The 17816-nt window shown below is 42.6% G+C and overlaps 1 protein-coding gene across 1 annotated transcript in view; it reads left to right on the forward strand.

Moving 5' to 3' along the window:
* Positions 1 to 1389: 1389 nt before the first annotated feature.
* LOC140495724 (sodium/hydrogen exchanger 2-like) overlaps positions 1390 to 17816 on the forward strand; it is a 167507-nt gene continuing 151080 nt past the window's right edge. The window contains exon 1 of the mRNA XM_072594754.1: positions 1390 to 2058. Within this exon, the coding sequence (XP_072450855.1) occupies positions 1764 to 2058 (295 nt within the window). The 5' untranslated portion in view covers positions 1390 to 1763. The remainder of the gene's footprint in view (positions 2059 to 17816) is intronic.

Here is a 17816-nt window from a genome sequence, read left to right on the forward strand (position 1 = left end):
TGCAGCTCATGGAGCTTATGTAGTTGGAAGGTGCCGTTGAAAAAGGCTTGATGAATTGCTGCAGTGCTTCTTGTAAATGATGCACACTACTGCAAAATGGACAGCTTGAGGATGTGCATTTTTCATAACATGCTTCTTTTGCCCTGGACGGTGTCAAGCTTCTTGAGTCTTGTTAGAGCTGCACCCATCCAGGCAAGGGGGGAGTATTCCATCACACTCCTAACTTGCCTATTGTGGATGATGGATAGGCTTTGGAGAATCATGAGATGAGTTGCTCATCACCCAATATCTAACCTGTGTCCTAATGATATTATTTATATGGCTGGTTTCTGTTCTACTTCTGACCAATGGCAATACAGAATTATTAATAGTAGAGATTTCAACTATGGTGATACAATTAATTATGGTGATAGATATTTTCTTACTGGAGATACTCATTGCCTGGCACTTGAGTAGTACAAAGGTTGTTTGCCACTTTTGGCCCAAGCCTAATTGCAGCAGGTTTGGATGACATACAGCTATTGACTGCTTCAATATCTGGGGAGTTTTGAATGGTACTGAGCATTGTGGAGTCAGCAGCAAAGATTCCCTGTTCTGACCTTGTGACAGAGGGAAGGTCATTGGTGAAGCAGCTGAAGATGGTTGGGCCTTGGACACTACCCAGAGGAGCTCTGACGCAGTGAGATGATTGATTTAGAATAGAATCCCCATTGTATGGAAACAGATTATTTGGCCCAACAAGTCCACAACAACTCTCCAAACAGCATGCCACTCAGACCCCACCATCTGCTCTATCCCTGTAACCCAGCATTTCCCATGGCTAACGTACCTAACCTACATATCCCTGAACACTACGGGCAATTTAGCATGGCCAATCCACCTAACGTACACAACTTTAGACTGTGGGTGGAAACCGGAGCACCCAAAGGAAACCCACACAGACACAGGGAGTTTGTGCAAACTTCCACAACTACAAATCATCTTATTTTGGGTTGGATACAGCTCCAAGCAGTGGAATTATTTTCTGTCTGACTTGATTGACTTCAATCTGGTTGGGATTCCTTAGTTTGACTAGTTAGCTGGATGTTGGCCAGGCTGGTTACTCACTATTTCTGGTTGGGGAAGGGTAAAGGTCAGGCTCGGTCCATTACATTGGCATTTTGTAAATCCATTCTTTTGGAAAATATGAATATATGTGACTGTTCCTGAGCAGCCTTTTATGCCCCCCTCTAACTGCTCCAGAGTAGGTAAAGGAGATGAGCTGCCTTCTTGAGCTGTGGCAGACTTTGAGGGTGGGGGAACAGCCACGATGCTGTCAGGGAAGGGATTTCCCGGATTTTGACTGAAGGAACTCCATGATGTTTCCAGGTCGGGATGGTAAGTGGTTTGCAGGAGGACTTGCGGAGAGTGGTGTTCCCGTGGTATCTGCCGATCTTCTTTGGTGGTAAACTTGCAGAGCGAACACAGGGTGTTGGCTATGAGAGCCACCCCATGGTAGAATAGTCTGTCATTCCCCACTGTCTACACTTCAGTGCGGCTTATGAAGGAAGACGAGTAACAGCAACAACAATAGAAAATAAAAAGCTAAGACCTTCAAGACAATCGAGCGGGGAAAATAATCTGCAATCAAAGCATCTTTCGAAAGAGAGAAAAAAAACACAAGAGACACTTCAGCTTTAAGGCAGATCTAGCCTGTGCATTGAGATCAGTCTGACAGGGTGCGGTGCTAGAGTGGGCGCAGACTACACGGAGCCGCGCTCACCATGTCCCGTTGCAGTGTCTGGGTCGGCATCCTGCTGTTGCAACTTTTTTCGCCGGGCTCCTTCTTTGCTGAAACTATCTCGGACCCGAGAGCAGCCGAGCGGACCAGCAACCACAGCCATGGCTGGAGCTCGGTCACCTCCAACCAGCCGGAGAGCAAAGCAATTCAGCCGGAGGCGGAGGGGAATCAGAGTGTCAGCACAGACAGGCTGAAGGTCTTCTCCTTGGACTATCATCACGTCCAAGTCCCGTTTGAAATTACACTATGGATCATGTTAGCATCGCTGGCAAAGATAGGTGAGAATCTAGGCTGGGGGTGGGGGGGGGATCGCCCCGTCGAATGCCTCATGTTTTAGAAATTCCTTATTCTAAGCAGTCAGATTGATCAGTCTCTCTGTGTCCCGGCTTCACTGGTGTGGTCCAGTGGGTGATTACAGCGCGGCTGTCTGTTCCTCACAGCCTTCCCCTTACTTTGTGAATGCTCACATGTTCACGTTGGTCCAGTTCAGCCTGAGCAAAGCTCTCTCGTTGTCCTGTTTTAAATCCCGAGCTGTGTCCCACTAGCACTCCAGCATTGATGTTTACATAGAAATGTCGTACACTGACGCTCGCAGCGAGTTTAAAGCTTTGTGCCTTTTGTCATAATCCCAACGAATCAGTTAGCTCTTGTTTAATGTCTTCTACAGAGAGAATGCACTGTCTCATGAATCCGGAATTCGCGCACTTGGAACTAGATTTGTTTACACTGCCGGGCAGAAATACACAGCAGATTCCAGTTCTCTCTTTTTACAGAGAGTGGGATGCAAAACCAGGGCACGGTGGGGTCACCAGGCTGATCTCCACTGTTGCTCGGCTATCACACTTCTTTTGCTAGCTAACTTGGCTTGCATTTAAATTTTGTCCCAATGAGAAGGCATGATTTCTGCAACGTTGGTGTCTGACTGTTTTCATTTGGCTAGCTGCCCGTCCACAGTTAGTTTTGGGGTTTGTGGAGGGCTGAGAGTTGTGGTGGGGGTGGGGGGGGAGGGGTCGTTAGCTAGAAAGCCAAAAATCAAAACAAAAGAGAGGTTTCCAATGTATCAGGATTTGGACAGACTGCCCTCCTCGATAGCAATAATTAAGGGATCCGTGACTCACTTAAATTGGACAAGGTCAGTTCCATTCTTGCTGAGTTTGGATGTTAAAAGGATGGCAGTCTGACAGACAGACAGACAGACACAGTTCTACATTAATGATAACATCAGCCAGCACAGAGATAGGCTTTTCAGCCCATACTGCCCGTACTGGCCATCAGGAAGAGTTGTCCTGTTATGCTCAATCTAGTTATCCTTTCCCCAAGCGGCACTTGGTTTTCAATTATTTATCCACTTCCATGTGTTAAATGGTAACTTGCAAAGAACTGAACAAGTGAACAATCAGTACAGTTTATCAATATTACCTAACCTGGATGGCTTATTGGGATTTTGTAGTTCAACTCATCGAAAATGTTTGACGATAACTGATACCAAGAATTCCATTCATTTAGTTAAACCTGCAACTTGCAGTTGTCTGAATAACCACTGACCAAAAGTAAATACATTTAGTGATCAGATAAATCTCTATTTGGGAGCAGACAAATGAACACTATATAAATTCTAGCAATCATTTGGCAGTGAAGTTCCTGGATTGTGTTCTGAAGGGAGACCTCCTTCCTGTCATGATGAGAAAATTCTAATCACGTTTTCTCCCCTCCCCCCAGAAATATCCAATTGTTCCCTTTAGTTTTGCAGAATATTATAATTGCAAACTAGATTCAGATTGCATGGAACCTATTATTGTGGCCAGAGGCTGAAACAAAGATGAGATGTAGGCCTTTCGAGGCTTCCCCTCCATTATGTTAGCTCTGGTGACTCGACTAACTCTGTCTCTATTACTATGTTTGTAATCTCCTCTAGCTCCACAGTTCTCCAAGAATTTCTGTTGTCATCCACAAAAGAAAGGGGTGGCATGGTGGCTCAGTGGTTAGTGTTATTGCCAGGGACCAGGTTCAAATCCAGCCTCTGGTGACCGTCTGTATGGAGCATGTGCATTCTCCCTGTGTCTGTGTGGGTTTCCTCCAGGTGCTGTGGTTTCCTCCCATAGTCCAAAAGCACTGTACAGGTTAGATGAATTGGCCATGCTAAATTTCCCATAGTGCTCGTGTCAGAGGGAAATGGGTCTGGGTGAGTTACTCTTCACAGGGTCGGTGTGGACGTGTTGGGCCAAATGGCCTGTTTCCACACTGTAGGGAATCTAATCTAAACCTATGCTTATCTAAATCTGGCCTCTGCCTGCATACCTGATTTAGTTTATCCATTGGTGGCTGCATCCTCAGTTCCTTGGATCTCAAGTTCTCATAAATCCTCTCTACCCTTCTCTATTTCTTTACCTCATTTTCTTCCTTTAAGTCATCGCTGTTATACAGGTTCTGAACCATTGTCCCCTTAGATCGCTCTATGTCATTTTTTGTTTTGTTATGATTCTGTGAAGCAACTTGAGAGTCTCTTTTTTTACATTAAGGATGCTACATAAATATACATCCTTGTTTTCTAATTGAAAGACCCCACTGTTCTGCCATATGTTTTGCTCTTGCCTTACCTTCCTTTTTAGCAATGGCCTGCTGAGACTGTACAGGGCACATTCATGCAATTGTTTGTGCGATGACATTTTTCCCCAGATTAATTTTTAATCCCTTTGGTTTTGGTCTGCCTTTCGTCACATCCGCAAGTTGCAATTTTTGTGAAGAAAAATAATCAGCGCCAACATGATTAAATATTTATCACGCACTTTCTTGGAGCTGAGTTGCGATCTTAACATTTGGTTTATCGTTTGTATTTTCCAGCTGATGCTTGAATTAATACCTAATATCCAGGGAGATACAGATTGGAGTTTTTTTTTGTTTTACAAAGCTTCAAATATTTTTACACTGTGAATAGACTTTTTGAAAAATTGCTTCTATGTCACAATGAAGTTGCTTTAGTCAACATTGCCAATTTGTTCAGCTGCATCACTTCAGCGAAATGGCAGTCTGATACCTCCGCCACAGAACATTGTGATTTAAGTCCTATTTCGGAGACTGTGAATACATAGTTCAAACTGACACTTCAGTATAGCATTGAGAGAGTGCTGTACTGTCTTTCAGATGACAAGATGTTGACAACTGCTGCTCCGTCAGATGGATGGAAAAGATATTCTATGACAAGGGAGGTCTGGTGCCCTGATATATATCACACAAATGGATTCATTGATCATTAATTCATTGCTGTTTGTCGGACCTTACTGTGCTCAAATTGGTGATCATCCTTCCTTACCAAAAGTGACTGCACACTACTTGGATATAAAGTGGTCAGGAAAGGCCTGGGGCTTTCATCTGTGTAGCAGTGTTATCCAAATGAAAATTATTTCCTCCCTAACTTCCTTTGACATACCTATCGAGAACTGCCTGTTTTGTGTTCATCTTCTATATCAGATGTGTCTCTTTCATGGTCTTCTAACACGGTTGTCCTGAGCACCATCCTGAGACAAACAATGAAATAGCAACATTCAAAAGGTGTCATGCTGGAAAAGCACAGCCAGACAGGCAGCATCTGAGGAGCAGGAGAGTCAACGTTTCGAGCATAAGCTGTTCATCAGGAATATCATTCCTTGGATGCTGCCTGGCCCCTATGCTTTTCCAGTACCACACTTTTTGACTCTGATCTCCAGCATCTACAGCCCTCACTTTCTCCTAATGAAATAGCAATAGGCTATTCTAATGCTCCAATGTCTTGCAGGTGGATTAAATATATTCTGATTTACATAGGAAAGGCTGTCATCAAGCTCACAGAATTTGGTGGTTGTTGTTAATGTACTGCCTGGACTGTAAGGTTGATATGAAGATGTAAATGTGAGTCTGTCAAGTTACATAATGTATAACAGATGTATCATTTACTTCACTACAGCTCTGAGTCATGCTAGCACTGCGCTGAAAAACAACATGTCATTTTGAGCAGGTGGTTTGGACTTTCACATATATGGTTATTGACATAGAAGAGTATTGGAGTATAATATCCAGATATTTCTTTTGGCAAACGGCATATTTAACCAGTGATCAGGGGTCCATTCAGGTTAGGATAATGTGCACAATACTGATTCTAACTGGGCATATGTTAGTAGTTCAACAGGCTTCCGCCTGCACCGGGACCATTTTGAGATTTTGTGAAAGCCAATGAGTCAGTGCAATATTGAAGAAAGGCTGCACTGTTGGAGGTGCCATCTTTTGGACAAGATTCAAAACAAGGTCCTGCGTGCTCACTCAATTAGATTTGAAGGGGTAGCACAGTGGCTCAGTGTGTGTCACAGCTGCCAGGGACCTGGGTTCGATTCCAGCCTCCAAAGACTGTGTGCAGTTTGCACATTCTCCCCGTGTCTGTGTGGGTTTCCTTCAGGTGCTCCAGCTTCCTTCCCCAATTCAAAGCTGTGCAGGTTTAGGTGGATTGGCCATGCTAAATGACCCATAGTGTCCAGGGATGTGCAGGCAAGGTGGATTAACCATGGAGAATGCAGGGTTACAGGGATGTGGTGGGTCTGGGTGGGATGCTGGTTTAGAGGGTGTCTGATTAGATTAGATTACTTACAGTGTGGAAACAGGCCCTTCGGCCCAACAAGTCCACACCGCCCCGCCGAAGCGCAACCCACCCATACCCCTACATTTACCGCTTACCTAACACTACGGGCAATTTAGCATGGCCAATTCACCTGACCTGCACATCCTAGGACTGTGGGAGGAAACCGGAGCACCCGGAGGAAACCCACGCAGACACAGGGAGAACGTGCAAACTCCACACAGTTAGTCACCTGAGGCGGGAATTGAACCCGGATCTCTGGTGCTGTGGACTTGATGGTCTGAATGGCCTATTCCCACACTTTAGAGATCCTATGATAGGAATGTATTTGAAGAGTCAGGGAGTTGTCTTCAGTGTCCTGGCCAACGTTCGTCCCTCCACCACAGAACCAGGTTGGATTAGCTAATTGTTCTTGCTTGCGAGAGTTAGCTGTGAGTTGCCATAATTGGGAGACTGGAGGATGGTGGAGGTGGGAAGATTCAGCAAAGGAAAATCTGAAACCCAGCCAGAGAAATGTAAAGAACAGAGGGGCAGTTTGATGTAAACAGAAATGCACAGAGCAAATCAAGCAGGGACAATGAGGTTATCAAAAGTCATAGGGCATTCATGGGGAAGTAAAAGCTGGCATCAGTGAAAACTAGAAAAGATACATCTAAAGGCACTGGCCTGGATTTCACCGTGACAGTCAACCTCCCCATGGCAGTGAAAATGCAGGTAGAAGTCAGGAGTCCTAAGTCCCAAGACCTCTCATCTTCATGGGATTGGCATGGCTCCCAGTGTTCATAAGTCTGGTTCCTGGAGCCACGTGCACACATGATTGATCAGCTGAACCCAGTAGGAACAGGAGTGGGCAATTCAACCCTTTAAGCCTGTTCTGCAAACTTGATTTTGAAGTTCTTGGCTGTAGACACTGGATGTGAGGATGGGACCAGTGGGTCTGTTCTCAGTGTGTTCCTTTTGAGCATCTCGGGCACTCTGTTGGCGAGGTAAGGTTCCCCTTTGGAGCTGGACAGCTCTGGGACAGGCAGAGGAAATGCACCTTTTGGGATTTGGAGATTAGGCATTTTTCTGTATAAAAAGTGCATAAGTTCATTTTTTTTCAAAAGTCATTTCTGGGACATGGGCATCACTGACTAGGCTCGAACTTAATGTCATTGAGAAGATGAGGGTGAGGTGCTTTCTTCAACCCATGCAGTTGCTACAGTGTAGATACACCTACAGTGTCATTATGAAGCTAATTCGCAGGTGTCTGACTCAGTCACCATGATAATACATTTGCAGTCAAGTTGGAGCATGGTGTGAAGATAGTAGTATTCCCATTTCTAACCTCTGTGTTAGCTTCTGCTGCCCTTGTTGTTCTAGGTGGTAGATATCACAGGTTTGGAAATGCTGTGTAGGACTTTGGGGTAAGTTACTGCCGTGAATCTTATAGAAGGTACACACTGCTACTTCTATGCATTGGTGGTGAAGGAAGTTGAAGGTGTTTGGCCGAGTGGCAGTGAAGGAGTGTGATGTGTAATATAAATATTTTTAAATTCATTCACGGGATGAGGACATCACTGGCCAGGCCAGCAGTTATTGCCCATCCCAGCATTTATTGTCCAGACGGTCATTCAGAATCCCCTACATTACTATATACTTGGAGTCACAGATAGGCCAGACCAGGTAGAACATCAGAATCACACCTACAACAAAGCAAATCAGTTGTGGTTTTTGGAAGGTAATCCTTGTAGTAGCAGGACATAGCTGTAGGAGTTACTCAGGCTAGTGTCTTAAACTCAATGATTAATGACCTTCCTCCCATCATCAAGTTTAGAAAAGGGAACTTTAGTTGACTGTGCAATGCCCATTATATTTGTGACTCCTCAGATACTGAAGCAGTTAAAACTAAAGTGCTAGGCATTTGAGAGTGTCTATTGACATAAGCCATCGTAGGATTTGTGCTGCCTGACTGATTGCCCAAACTATAATTTTCACAATATGGAGGAGCTGGTTTTGGACTGGAGTGAGCAAAGTTAAAAATCATCAGGAGAGAGTGAGGACTGCAGATGCTGGAGATCAGAGTTGAGAATGTAGTGCTAGAAAAGCACAGCAGGTCAGGCAGCATCCGAGGAGCAGGAGAATCAACATTTCAGGCATAAGCCCTTCATCAGGAATTGAAGGGCTTGTGCCCGAAAAGTCAATTTTCCTGCTCCTCAAATGCTGCCTGACCTGCTGTGCTTTTCCAGCACCACACTCTCGAAAGGTAAAAATCACAACAGCAGTTTTTAGTCCAACAGCTTTATTTGGAAGCACAGGAATAGCGCTCTGAAATATTCCTATAATTTTCACAATGGGTTGACTCTCAAGTTGTTCTTTGTTGGAGAGCTCCAGCTGCTTAAAGAATCATATTGTTTGTTGCCAAGAGAGATTGAGCATTGAAGAGAAATGCTTGTTTTCATAAGGCATTAGTTGAAGGAATTTCAATTATTGAGTTTATTGTCTTAAAGTGTTTTAATTGAAAAGTGATATCATAGATATGGAGATCCCTAGTTTCTGTCTGGGATTACCTCCTGTTTTTGGATAATAGGTATGTTGGCATACAGAGGGAAGTACAAAGGGTGGTGAGTATGAGTTGGTATTGAATTAGCAAGGGGCAATAAAGGTTTGTGGCAATAATTTGGGGCATGGGGTATGAAGTGCTGTGTGCAATGGATAGGCACTCATGGGCCAAATTAAGTTAGAATTGGAGATGCATAGATGAACATAGAGGGGCCATAGGGGATGAAAAATTAGGAAAAGGTTATTATAGGAGTAATGAGGGGATGGGCACAGGGTATGGTTTGACACTGGTGGTATGAGGGACTATAACTGGGTATGGGCATGGGTTATCATGGAGGATGCAAGGGCAATGCAGGTAGGTACAGGGCTTTCAGTTGGCATGGAGAATGAGGGGAGTCAGGAGATGCACGCAGGAAGGATGTTTAAATCTCTATTTTTTGTGCTTTGAATGCAGTGCTAGAGCCCTCTCGCAACATGTTTTGCCGAACCTACCTCAAGAACTGGAAACCTCCTCTGTTGTTCCTGGTTTGCCATGCCAAATTCCCTATCCAGCTCAGCCCCAGACTGAAATTGGGAAGTGCAGGAGGCCACATTTTGAAGATCAGGCTCAAGGAGCCAGGGGTAAAACAAGGACTTGAACCAGTAGGTGTAAATGTGTGAGATATTTGCAATAAAACCGATGAATTAAAAGCACAGACAAAAAGCAGTCTAGTTGATCTAACAGCCTTATAGAAATGCAGTTGCAAAGTGACCAGCGTGTGGAATCAAATCTTCTGAAATAATATGCTTCAGGAGGAAAAGGAACAGGGATAGCGAAAGAAAGAACTAAGCATAACAGAGTGAATGAAATTTAACTTAAAAAATGTAAATTCATTTGGATTGAACTAAGGAACACACGGGCAGGAATCATTGATGGAAGCAATTGAAGGGCTCTCCTAAGTGTTTTACATCAGCAATGTGTTATTTAAAACCACCATGCAACTAGAACCTGGGTCATCCTCATTTATAACAGAAGTATTACACAAATCTACTGCCTCATTAAAGTCAAATTTAGCTGTTCAATGAACTCCCAAAGTTTAACCTAATTATAATTGTTTTAATGTATTATTAGCTATGAATAGATTGACATGAAACCTTGCACAATCCAAATATTTCATCGTCTCTTTGAAAATGGACACCATGGCTATTACCTCACTCAAACTGTCAGTTGCAGAACTATCAATCAGTTCCCAGTGGACCACTCTAATGGATTAGCTGTGTTTGCTGTTCATGAAAATTGGGCAGTGTATTTGATGAAAGCTGTTGTAATAGGTTGAAAGGAATGAAGTTTTAGTTCTGAAAAATTAGTTTGTGGATGCCTGTTGGGTATTTTGAATAGTATTCTGACAAGATCTCATTGTCTCTGTCAACCTCTTCCTGAATTTTAGCAGCTTAAGCATAAATATTCCATCATGAATGTAAAAACTCAAGCAATGACACTTGTCTTAATTCATGATGAATATAAAATTCCAATCTTGCAATATGATAAGATGTACACAGCAAGGACATTTTCTGGTAATTGGTACGTATAACGCATATTTATGTTGGTACAAACTATATCATTCCTGTCAGCAATATGTAGAAGCTGTTTTATTATAGTTTGTTCATTGCCAATTGCGCATTGAATGCTCATGTATTTCACCCATCAATCAAACACTTTTTATATGAAATGTCTAGAGGTGAGCATATATGAATGATAAACTACAGATGAGATGATGCTACATGCTTCATTGCTCAAGTTTTAATCTAAACTTCTTTGCTGTGATACTTCTGTTCATCAATACCAAGATCTGTGCTACTTTTTTGTGGATAGAAATGGTAATGTATTCGAACAGAATGTGTTCTCTTGTATTTTATTAGATACATCAGGGCTGTGTGCGGTCATGGTAATTCCAAGCCTTCATGCCATCGATAAAACTTTGCAGTTGCAGAATGTGACATGAATTCACTCAGCAATATTTTGATAAAACACTTGATGGAGAGTTGTGCAAGAGTGTGATGGTAGTTTGCAGATAGCTCTGGTCTTAATTTTATTAAAGGATCTAGAGATACTGAAGAAAGTTGTGAAACAAACACAGCTTCTTGTTTACCTTAGAAAATATATGGCTGATGGAGGACCTGACAGAAGTAATCAAGGTTACGAACGAGTTCGATTGGAGTGTCATAGAGAAGATTCTTCTCCACGACTAGGATAAGGGACAATATTTACAAGATAGCCAGTAATAAATCTTTTTTTTTCCTGAGAGAGCAATTAAACCTGTGAGGATGAAGAATAGTTTGTGACAAATTGCATGTTTGCATAAGAAGCAACTAGCGAAGGGTCTAAGGGAGAAATGAATAGAACTTATGTTGGTGAGGGGAACGAGGCTGGGCAGAGGTTCATATGCATTACAGCATTCACACTTGGGCTGAGTGGCCAGTTACCATGCCATGCGGTCATGTATTTCACCAAGTGGATCCATTCAACCTCAATTTGAGACTGCATTATAGGTACTTCTGGCTCTTTACAAACATTAGATGATCAGGTCTCTACATCAGAGAAGTAAAATTTTAGTTACAGCTGTAAAATCTTTCCTACAATTTTTCCATTGAGGGACCAGCATGTATTAGTTATAAGTTCAAGGGTATTGCTCCTGTACACTTCAGGATGGTGATGGAATACTCTGCATGAGTGCAGCCTCAAGATGCTCAACACCATCCAAGACGTATAATTGACCCTGTTAAGTGGCCCTTTCCACCACCTACTCTAACCAGCCCTGCAATGTGCCCTATCTGTAGCAAATTGGCCTAGTCCCCTTCGACAGTTCCTCCCACATCCGCGCCACCCGAATGGTCACTAGTCAAAACGTCTGGACCTCTGTCCTACCAATGGGAGTATCTTCATTATCTGAGATCAAAGAATAGGTCCTTCACCATTCTCTCAAAGACAACTAATAATGGGCAGTAAATGCTGTTTGGGCACTGATGCTCACATTACTGGAAGCAAGTGAATATAAACATTCAAAACCTAATTTTTGGATGCTGGGATTACGCTGCACAGTCTCCAGAGGCAGAATGAGCAATTGCCAGTGAAAACCTCAATTACGGAAATGTAGAGGAATCATGGTTGAACATCTAATGATGTTTTGTATTTTGTGTGCACACAGCTTAGGACAAACGTTAACTCATTTTCACCACATTATCATTGTGTCAGCAATACTACGGCCAGAACCCACTCTGCATACTAGACAAATAATTTCTCAAGATCGATGTTGGTGTGATGGAGAACGTGATCAAATAATAATACTGACTGAAGTAAATCCAGTATGAGTTTATTTTTGTAGGCGCTCAGTGCAGCACGCATGAAACCCATGCAGAGTACTTCCCGGTGCTCATCGTACGAATAGTATGGTTTGGAACCAAAGACACAAACTAATGTTCCTTTTTCCCCAGACTCCACTTCAGATTGCATGTCGTGAGAGCACTCTTTAATTGTGATTTGAGGTTTGCCATATACACAACAATGCCATATGGTGTCAAAACACATCGCAGGTAACTTGAAAATTTCCAGCTACTGCTGCATGTGCAACAAGTCCTTCCAACAAAAAATAGTCTTTCAGTATTTCTATTTAATATATTCTGAGAATGCATTGCAAGACCAACATTTATTGCCAATTCCTCATCGTTCTTGAAAAGAAGGCAAAAGTGAGGACTGCAGATGCTGGAGATTAGAGTCGAGAGTGTGGTGCCGGAAAAGCAGAGCAGGTCAGGCAGCATCCAAGGAGCAGGAAAATTGATGTTTCGGACAAAAGCCCTTCATCTGGTGCTGAGCTGTTTTCTTGAACTGCTGCATTCTCAGAGCTCGAAGGTAGCTTTAACAAAGTTTTTCTTATTATTTGTTGTTCTGGTATGAGGGATTACATGCCTCAACAGGTCATCGTTATCAGCATTACTCCACATTCTTCCCTCCTCTTCTGTCCCTTCATCAAAAGTTACCCATTGCTGTGTGTTCATGAGATTCTCTGATATCCCTTTCTCTGACCCTATATTACCCCTCACCAAAAGCCTTAGCTTTATCTACATATGCTGCCACCTTAATGAATTTTAAGTTCAGAGTGATGAGTTCTCCTTCTACCATCTCAGTTTCCATGTCAAGTTCTTTTGGTCAGGAACCTCCCAACCTCTCCACCCTGCTACCCTTTCTATACTCAATGGCAGATCCTTTTACCCATTTCCCACATTCACCCATCACTGGGACCGCTTCCTCTCTTATCCCCTTGTAGATATGTACATCGAGCAATACTGACATGACATGGATTCATGGTCATTTCAGCACCTAAGGAGGTCATTCAGTCCTTTGGAGTTCATGCTGACTACCCAAGAGCAGTTCAGTTAGTCCTATTCTCCTACTCAATATCCAGACCCCTATAGATTTATTTCCTTCAAGTGTTATTTCAATTTTCTTTTGAAATAATTGATCTGATTTTGATTTTACTAGTCCCAAGTCTAGATTCTCCCTCACACAGTTGGTCAGATTTTAAACCTGCATCACCTAGTATTTGTACAATCAACTAATGGGAAAAGAGTTTTCTTGTCTTCCTTATTCAAACCTATCATACTATCCTTCAGTCTGAAAATCAAACATTTCTCATGATTCATTCCTCTCTTTCTGTAAGCTTTTTTAAAATCCCACTGAGCACTGACTCTCTAATTCCATAAGCCATATTTTTGTTGACTCACCTCTTCATGTGACACTTTGTCAAGTATTTCCTTGAAGGCCATGTGGACAACATTCACCACAATCCCTTCAACCTTCGCTGTGACTTCAAAAGCTTTAACTGGATTAGTTAAGCACAACCTGCCTTTTACAGATTCATGCTGATTTCCACAATTAACTCAAACCTTCCTTCCCCGATTCCAGATTACAAAACCTTCTCCATCACGGATGTGAAACTAATTAATATGTGGTTACTACCGCACACTTGCTTGAATAACATTTGTCACTCTCTAGTCTCATGGCACCTCCCCCCAAACCTGGGGAAGATCCACTTATTATGAAAAACCCTTCCATTATCTCCACCTCCACTTCCCTTTGCAACATGGGATGCAAACCATATGGACCAGGGAATTCTGTACTCTAAGCATAACCAGATTTACCAATACTTTCTCCATCTCAACTTTCACAATAATGATTGCCTTGACCATCTTAAATTCTAGGTCAGATTTTTCTTCCTTTCCTTCCTTTGGAAACTTCAATGCAAAGTTCTCATTAAGTATTCCGTCTTCGCCCTAACACTTATTATGTTCTTTGTTCAGAATCAGAACCACTCACACCTCTCACCATTGGCTGACTACAGGCATACTGGTAGATTATTATTGATTTTGTTTATATTGTCAGTCTGTTTTCATGCTCACTCTTTGCCAGATTTACCTTCCTTCTCACCTTCACTCTTAATCTATTTGATGTGATCCTCATTTGCAATATTCAGCTGACATTAAATGTATACTCTCCTTTATTGTTTCAACATATGTCTACTTCCCTCATCATCTAAGGACCTCTGTGTTTGTTGCATTTACCTTTAATGATTGTTGGAATGTAGTTAAAATATTCTTAAAGATCATCCATTGTTCTGTTACCGATTTCCTGTCTGTCTGTATTTGCAGTTTACCTTTACTCGATCCAACCTCACTACTATGACTTTCTTCCAGTCTAGACTTTCTATGTTAGATAATTCCTAGCTCTTTTCCATTACTAGTCTAAAAGTTATGATTTGATGATTGTTCTAAGCCAGATGATCTCCTCTTCGTTCACCAGTAAAAAAAAATGCGTAAAGGAAATTGTTCTGAAAGTATTTTAGAAATTCTTCCACCTTGCTTTTTTTTTAAAAGTAATCATTTTGTGGGATGTGGACATTGCTGGCTGGGCCAGCATTGATAGTCCATCCCTTGTTGCCCTTGAGAAGGTGGTGGTGAGCTGCCTTCTTGAACTGCTCCTGTCCACAATGTTAGTAGGGGGGGGAATTCCAGGATTTTGACCCGATAACAGTGAAGGAACAGTGATATATTTCCAAGTCAGGATAGGAAAAATGGCTTGGAGGGGAACTTGAAGGTGGTGGTGTTCCCTTTTATCTGCTGCCCTTGTCCCTCTCAATGTATGTGGTCATGGATTTGGAATGTGCGGTCCAAGGATATTTGTTGAGTTTCTGCAGTTCTTGTAAATAGTACACACTGCAGCTACTGAGCACCAGTGGTTGAGGGAGTGGATATTTGTGAATGTGGTGCCAATCTAGCGGCTACTTTGACTGAGATCGTGTCAAGCTTCTTGGTTGTTGGAGCTGTATCAATCCAGGCAAGTAGGGAGTATTCCATCACACTCCTGACTTGTGCCTTGTACTGTGAACAGGTTTTGGGGAGTCAGGAGGTAAGTTATTCACCACAGTATTCCTAGCCTCTGGCCTGCACCTGTGGCCACTGTATTTATATGTGGAGTCCACTTGGGTTCTGTTCAATGGTATCTCTTAGGATGTTAATATTGGGGAATTAAGTGATGGTAACACCATTGAATGTCAAGGGGAGGTGGTTAGATTTTCTGTGATTGGTGAGGGTCATAGCCTGGCATTTATGTGGCACAAATGTTACTTGCCACTTGTCAGCTCAAGCCTGGATATTGTCCAGATCTTGTTGCATTTGAACACAGACTGCTTCAGTATCTGAGGAGTTGCAAATGGTGCTGAATATTGCACAGTCATTGGCGAACCATCCCCACTTATGATGGAGGAGAGGTTATTAATGAGGCCGCTAAAGATCCTTTACTCTAATATTATCCTAGTCAACCTCTGGGAATGTAATGACCCACAGTCTTGCCACTGTTCAATTTTTGCATGTTTATGATCAGGTGAGGTCAGGTGAATCAGTTCCTCTCTTCTCAGCCTCCTTGTTTGATTGGAGTGGAATAGTGCTCTGCTTAACACAAGGTTATATCTCTTGATGTGTCAATACCTGTTTTGCAATATCTGTTTTCCTAGCTTTAAGACAGAACTTCATTTCTAAGGGCCAAACTGCACCGTTCTGATTCTTCCATGGACAGCACCTCTTACTTTATCACTCAGGACCTAATCTTGTTCTACTAAAGCAAGAGCATCAAATGTCAACATCTTTGTGCTTTACTGTTACAGAACCAAGAAAATCTTTAAGCAGATTTTTTTATTTAAATAGCCTTTGAAGGAATAGTTACTTTCCTCACTCCAATTATTTCACTGGCTGTCTTACTATCCTAGATGTCTCTTTCTCAATTTTGTTATAAACAGACAAGTGTTGTGTAATTTAGAATCGTAGAATCCCTACAGTATGGAAAGAGGCCATTTAGCCCATCAGGTTCATATCAGCCCTCTGAAGAGCATCCCATTCATACACCCTACCCTGTCCCCAAAACCCTGCATTTCCCATGCCTAATCTACTTAGCCTGCACACTATGCACATATTACCATGGCCAATTCACCTAACCTACATATATTTGGACGGTGGAAGGAAACCTGAGCACCTAGAGAAAATCCACGCAGATATAGGGAGAATGTACAAACTCCACAACTTTCCGAGGCTGGAATTGAACCTGGGTCCCTGGAGCTGTGAAGCAACAGTGCTCACCACTGAGCCACCATGTTGCCTTTATTTGAAAGGGTTAACTGACATTATGAGACATTTCACCCATCAGAATTAAAAGGACTGTTCTTTGGGAGGACCTAACTAGAGTTGTTTAGTCATTGTTTCTGAGTTGTGTGCACTGGTATTTTTCAGTCAGAGTACTGTGTATTTACTCATGAGTCAAGTTTAGTGTCCCATACCTGATTGTCATGTATCTTAGTTGTAATGTAATTGGATAATGAGTTCTATATAATTAATCTATACTGTTAGTTTAAAATTGAATCTCAGTTCTCCTGTAGAGTTTGTCTGGGTATCCATACCCACATAGGGCAAATGTTGCCAATAAGGATGATGGCTGTGAATATACCTGAAACATCAAATTATGGCTCAGACAATTAGAGCTAGATGTAAGTTTTTGGAGGGTCTTTTTTCCAATTGTTTGGGGTATCTCATTTAATCTTACCAAACACATCTCATTACTTCACCTACCCTGCTCTATGGTATGTCTTTCATCTTATTCTAGCCCCAAATTGCCATGCACTGTTCCTGGAACAGAAGATAGTGGAGACTGCAGGTGCTGGAGATCAGAGTCGAGAGTGTGGTGCTGGAAAAGCACAGCTGGTCAGGCAGTATCAGAAGAGCAGGAGAATCATCGTTTCGAGCATAAGCTCTTCATCAGGAATCACCTAATCTCCACATTTTCAGACTGTGGGAGGAAATCTGAGTTAGTTGGTTCCAGAGACCCAGGTTCAATTCCAGCCTCAGAAAGTTGTGGAGTTTGTAAATTCTCCCCGTGTCTGCATAGGTTTCCTCCAGGTGCTCAGGTTTCCTCCCACAGTCCAAAGATGTATAGATTAGCTGATTCCTGATGGAGAACTTATGCTCGAAATGTCGATTCTCCTGCTCCTTGGATACTGCCTGACTGGCTATGCTTTTCCAGCACCACACTCTTCAACACACTCCCTGGAGCAATTTGCCATTGCTGGAATATCTCAGGATTACCCATCACTCCTGGCATCAATGCTATCTATCCATATGCACTCGGGCAAATCTTGTCGGTCTGGACCTTCCTTGTTATTTTCCCCGGGCATGGCAGACAAAAGAAATCTGGCACCCCACTTGCAGACAGTAACTTGGAGCACATCCTCAATGGCATGATGCCAAGAGGTGGAATGTCCTCTTTCCCCTACGACTGGCAGTTGAGGATATGAAACCAGACCATGCCAGTCTGGT

Source organism: Chiloscyllium punctatum, chromosome 25 (genome assembly GCF_047496795.1).
Source record: "Chiloscyllium punctatum isolate Juve2018m chromosome 25, sChiPun1.3, whole genome shotgun sequence".
NCBI lineage: Eukaryota > Metazoa > Chordata > Chondrichthyes > Orectolobiformes > Hemiscylliidae > Chiloscyllium > Chiloscyllium punctatum.